This window comes from Rhinopithecus bieti, unplaced genomic scaffold (genome assembly GCF_001698545.2).
Source record: "Rhinopithecus bieti isolate Rb0 unplaced genomic scaffold, ASM169854v2 scaffold_33937, whole genome shotgun sequence".
Taxonomy (NCBI): Eukaryota; Metazoa; Chordata; class Mammalia; order Primates; family Cercopithecidae; genus Rhinopithecus; species Rhinopithecus bieti.
The window spans coordinates 830984-836615 of record NW_016814873.1 but is presented as its reverse complement, the minus strand read 5'-3'; the positions used below and the strand labels follow the sequence as shown (position 1 = coordinate 836615).

The 5632-nt window shown below is 47.5% G+C and overlaps 1 protein-coding gene across 10 annotated transcripts in view; it reads right to left on the bottom strand.

Annotated features, from left to right (window-relative positions):
* SEMA4A (semaphorin 4A) overlaps window positions 1–5632 on the bottom strand; it is a 36493-nt gene that overhangs the window by 14323 nt on the left and 16538 nt on the right. For all 10 annotated transcript variants that reach the window (XM_017852433.1, XM_017852434.1, XM_017852431.1 and 7 more), the window contains 2 exons: window positions 5362–5534; window positions 3785–3935 (listed from right to left, as the gene is read on the bottom strand). In XM_017852433.1, the coding sequence (XP_017707922.1) occupies window positions 3785–3935; window positions 5362–5534 (324 nt within the window). The remainder of the gene's footprint in view (window positions 1–3784; window positions 3936–5361; window positions 5535–5632) is intronic.

Here is a 5632-nt window from a genome sequence, read left to right as displayed (position 1 = left end):
TCTCGGCCTCCCAAAGTGCTGGGATTACAGGCTTGAGCCACCGCGCCCAGCCTTTCTTTTTTCTTTCACTGTCTCTGAACACAGAAATGAAAAACCTGACAGAAAGATTGGAAGACAAAGTTGAGACACTCTTCCAGAAAAATAGAACACAACCAAAGACCTGGACAGTAGGAAAGCTCAAAAAAAGTGAGAAGACTAGTCTAGGAGGTCCAGAAAAAAGCGAGAAAACACTCCATTGGAATGTAAGCCCCATGAGGGAAGGGACTTTCATGTGTTTTGCTCACTTCTATATTCCCTGCCCAGAATAGTCGCATGTGTCCTCAAAAAATATTTGTTGAATGAAAAGAAGATAGGGCCGGGCACAGGGGGTCACGCCTGGAATCCCAGCACTTTAGGAGGCCAAAGTGGGTGTATTGCTTGAGCTCAAGAGTTCAAGACCAGCCTGGGCAACATGGTGAAACCCAGTTTCTACTAAAAATACCAAAAAAAAGGCCGGGCACTGTGGTTTACGCCTGTAATCCCGGCACTTTGGGAAGCCAAGGCAGGCAAACCACCTGAGGTCAGGAGTTCGAGACCAGCCTGGGCAACATGGTGAAATCCTGTCTCTACTAAAAATACAAAAATTAACTGGGCATGGTAGAGGGCACCTGTAGTCCCAGCTAATTGGGAGGCTGAGGCAGGAGAAGCGCTTGAACCCAGGAGGCGGAGGTTGTAGCAAGCCAAGATAGAGCCACTACACTGAAGCCTGGGGGACACAGCAAGACTCCATCTCAAAATAAATAAATAAATAAATTAGTCGGACATGGTGGCATGAAACTGTAGTCCCAGCTACTCAGGAGGCTGAGGTGTGAGAATCACTTGAACCCAGGAGGTGGAGGTTGCAGTGAGACAAGATCGCACCACTGCACTCCTGCCTGGGTGACAGTGAGACTCCATCTAAAAAAAAAAAAAAGAAGAAGAAGAAGAAGATAGGAAGATATAGTTCAAGAAAACTCAGAACTGAAAGAACTAAGAGTACTAATTTCCAGGCTGAAGTGGCCCAGTGAGCACCCAGCACAATAAATGAGTAGTGTTCCATCAAAGCACAACACCATGAAATTTCAGAATACCAGGACAAAGAAAAAGCACTACAAGATTCCAGTGAGGGCAGTGAGGGCAGTGAGGGCAGTGAGGGCAGTGAGGCACGCTGCCTATAGGGTAGCCCTGCTCCACGAATATCAGTATTTAAAAAAAAAAAAAAAGATTTCGGTGAAATAAAGCAAGGTTACATTCAGAGTGCTAGGGATCAGAATAACTTTGGACTTCTCAACAGCACCACTGGAAGCTAGAAGATAATAAAGCAAGGCCTTCAAAGTTTGAAGGAAATGTGTTTCTATTCTAGAATGACGTATACCTAGCCGAACTATCAAATAGGAAAGTAGAATACATTTTCAGACACTCAAGATCTTAAAATGTTTTACCTGCCATGTATCCTTTTCCAGGAATCTACAAAGGATAACCTCCACCAAAATGAGACAGTTGAAAAGAAAAAAAAAAAAAGAGGAAGCCATGGGACGCAAGAAACACGAGATGTGTCACACGAAAGAGGCAAAGGGGAATCCCCAGGCTGATGAGGAAGGGGGATTCCAGGATGGCATCTGTGCTCCGGGAGTAGAGGGCACTAGTCCAGACTGGAGCAGACAGGAAGGCTCTCCAGGAAGAGAAAACTGTTAGAAAAGCTAATAGGTCTGTCTTCAGAAGAGATTCAGATAATTTAGGAAGAGCTTGGGGTTGAATTAAAGATAAGAGCTTCGACCAGGCACAGTGCCTCATGCCTGTAATCCTAGCACTTTGGGAGGTTGAGGCAGGTGGATCATTTGAGGTCAGGAGTTAGAGACCAGTCTGGCCAACATGGTGAAACCCTATCTCTACTAAAATTACAAAAATTAGCTGGGTGAGGTGGCGAACACCTGTAATCCCAGCTACTCGGGAGGCTAAGGCAGGAGAATCACTTGAACCCAGGAGGCAGAGGTTACAGTGAGCCGAGATCGCGCCATTGCACTCCAGCTTGGGTGACAGAGTGAGACACTGTTTCAAAAAAAATAATAAAAATAAAGAGCTTAGAAAACAAAGCAAGCAGAAAAGTCAAGATAATTACTAGCCCCAGGGAAAACAAAACTATGCAAAAAAGGAAAAGTAATCATGGCTTACTACCTGGCTCGGCTGTGAATAAGAAGAGTCACAATATAAATAGTGATCTAACCAAAATTACCAGAAAACTACATTAGGAGATTGGGGGTGGGTGCAGTTACTGTATGTTGGACCAAGTCAGTTTTGTTGGGAGAGGGTTAGAAAGCCAATTTGCATTGTTTGCTGATTTCTGTGACGTATACTTTCACCATGGCTAATTTCAAGCTACCAATGTAATATCACTGAACACAAATTTGGAAAAAGATGTGCAAAAACAGTTCTTGCTAGCTGCTGCAAGCCAGCTCTAGCACACCACTGGGTGGAGATGGGGGTTGGGGAACATAGTTAAATTCTCACCTTTTACAATGGGAATTCAACAGATACTGTCAGAAACTGAAACATCAAGAAGTAGCAATAAAAGCATGTTATTTAGAGATTTTGAGATAAATTTGAAAAGAATCAGCTAAAAGAGTTGAAAATGTTTGGGGAGAGGTGAAGGATGGGAAATAGGACTGCTTTTTGTAGTTAACCCTATAGATCTATTTGATTTTAGATCTATCTGATTCTTCAAATAACGTACATATATATAATAGCTCTGATTTTTTTCTCTTTTGTAGAAATGGGTTCCCCCCAATATTGTCCAGGCTGTGATTTTTTTTTTTTTTTTCATTTAAAAACTTTTTTAGAGACAGCATCTCACTCTGGTCACCCAGGCTGGAGTACATTCTCGTGATCACAGCTCACTGGAGCCTTGAACTCCCAGGCTCAAGTGATCCTCCTACCTCAGCCTCTTGAGTAGCTGACTACAGGCACATGCCACCATGCCCAGCTAATTTTTTTTGGTAGAGACAGAGTCTTACAATGTTGCCCAGGCTGGTCTCAAACTCCTAGCCTCAAATGAACCTCTCATCTCAGTCTCCCAAATGGCTGGGATTACGGGCATAAGCCACCATGCCCGGCCTCTGATTTTTTTTTTTTTTTTTTTTTGAGACTGAGTCTCACTCTATCACCCAGGCTGGAGTGCAGTGGCACAATCTTGGCTCACTGCAACCTCCACCTCCCAGGTTCAAGCGATTCTCCTACCTCAGCCTCCCAATAGCTGAAATTACAGTCACGCACCACCATGCCCGGCTAATTTTTGTATTTTTAGTAGAGATGAGGTTTCACCACGTTGGCCAGGCTGGTCTTGAACTCCTGACCTCAAGTGATCCACCTGCCTTGGCCTCCCAAAGTGCTGGGATTACAGGCATGGGCCACCACACCCAGCCTGGTCTCTGATTTTTTTAAAAAGTTAAATAATAAAGGCAGGTGGCAATGCCCGAGACAGTCCTTGGCACACAGCCCATGTTCCCTTGTTTCCATAGTGATATACCCAGATATTTGGTGTACACTTAGCCTTGGTGAAGGGAGATGGCTCTGGCAATTCCTCTGTGTATAAGAGGGTGCTAGGCACATGTGAAATGTAGGCAGCTGTACCAGGTGTATGTCTGAGCAGACAAGATTGGTGGGGTGGAGAGCACTAACATTTATTGGGCCTTTACTATGCCACGATAGGTGCTTTTCCACGCACATCATGTGTGTGTAGACTGTGCTCAGTGTGGGAGGTAGTACTCACACTGCCCGGCCGGGGGTTGGTCTCAGGGCCCCTATAAGTAGTCCAGCGTGAAGTTTCTTTGTTCAACTCTTTGTATTTCCCCTTAAAGACGCGTTCAATGTCCAAGAGAGAAAAGGCACAAACTGCAGAGCTCCTGGTCCCGCCAATCTGCCTGGAGACAGCCAGAGGGAACATTGTCTGTGGTCTCTGCCACACCAGGCAGCTCTCTCTCCAGCCCTGGCCCACCCTCAGTGATAAAGCCCAGGAGGCAAGAGTGTGGAGAGCTGGGCCAGCCTCCAGCTACCACTCCTTCCCCTCACTGTGTTGATAAGGGCCAAGGGAGCCCCATGGAATTCCCTGACTCTGGCCCAGGGCCTGGCTCTAGGCCCATCTTGGGATATGAAGTCTGATTATCCTTAATGAGAATTAATTGGGGCTCAGGCCCTGGGGTGGTCCCTGCCTGTCCCACCTAGACTGGGCTGCACCCATTGGAGGGACAGTGTAACCATCTCTAGTCTGGCTCCACACAAAGCCCTCTTCCTTTCAGTCTCGTGGATCCATGGTCCTCAGAGAACCGACCAGTGCCTGACTACCAGACTGTTTTTATTCCTTCAGCCCTGGCCTGTGGAGACAGGAGGTCTGTTTCTCTTGCTCTCTTGAAGCTGACTATTGTATACACCAGGCTCTCAGTTCTGGATCCTGTGGATACCAGACCCCACTTACCCCAAATACCTTTGGTACCTGACACATTTTTAGCAGGTACCTAAACACTATGGGGCCAGACCATGGCTCAGGGACCTTGGACAAATCGGTTAACCTTTCTCAACCTTCAAGCAATGACTTTATTTTTATTTATATTTTCTGAGATGGAGTCTCGCTGTGTTGCCAGGCTGGAGTGTAGTGGTGGGATCTCGGCTCACTGCAACCTCCGCCTCCCAGGTTCATGGGATTCTCCTGCCCCAGGCTCAGGAGTAGCTGGGACTACAGGCATGCGCCACTACACTCATCTAATTTTTGCATTTTTAGTAGAGACGAGGTTTCACCATGTTGGCCACGATGGTCTTGATCTCTCAACCTCGTGATCTGCCCGCCTCGGCCTCCCAAAGTGCTGGGATCACAGGCGTGAGCCGCCGCGCCCGGCCGGCTTTACCTTATGATACCCATGGTGTTTCCCTGTTTGTCCTGGCCATTAGGAAGTGCAGAGCTAAATTTGTGGCTGGCATCCAGGGACTATACTACATCTTATGACAAGCATTTGTAATGTGTTGGCCTTATCCCTGGCTTCTCATACTCTCCTTTTATTCTCATTTCTTTATCTATTTTATTGATTTTAATATTTGCCTTTTGCAAAATGCTTCCTATCCCTTTTGGAACTAGGCAGAATATAAACTAATTAGAACCTCTCTGAGCCTTATTTTTCCCATCTACAAAAAGGGCATGAGTCAAATTCCTCAGAGGTGGTGACGATTTAATGCCTTCCTCTGTGAAAGTGCTGAATAGGTGCTGGCTCATGTCAATTCCAGCCTCCGCCCACGAGCCGGGGCCTCACTGGAGTCAAGTCCCGTGTCCAGTCCCCACGGTCCGGCCCTGCTGCTCACCACTGGGAGGTGAAGACTGCGTAGATGTGGGGAGCTGTGGGAGAATCGGCGGGCAGCAGAACCGCGTGGCGGATGACGTTGAAGGGCAGCTGCCCCGGCTGGGTGCAGAGCAGCTGGGCCTTCAGGAAGGTGGTCCACTTCCTCTGCAGCAGTTTTTCGCCGCCCACGTCATTCTGGGGGTACAGGGAGAGTGAGGGGCGCCCCAGCCACGCGTGTCCCCGACCCGCCAACCCTGTGTGTCCTCCCCGCCCCCCCCAGCCCCGTGTGCCCC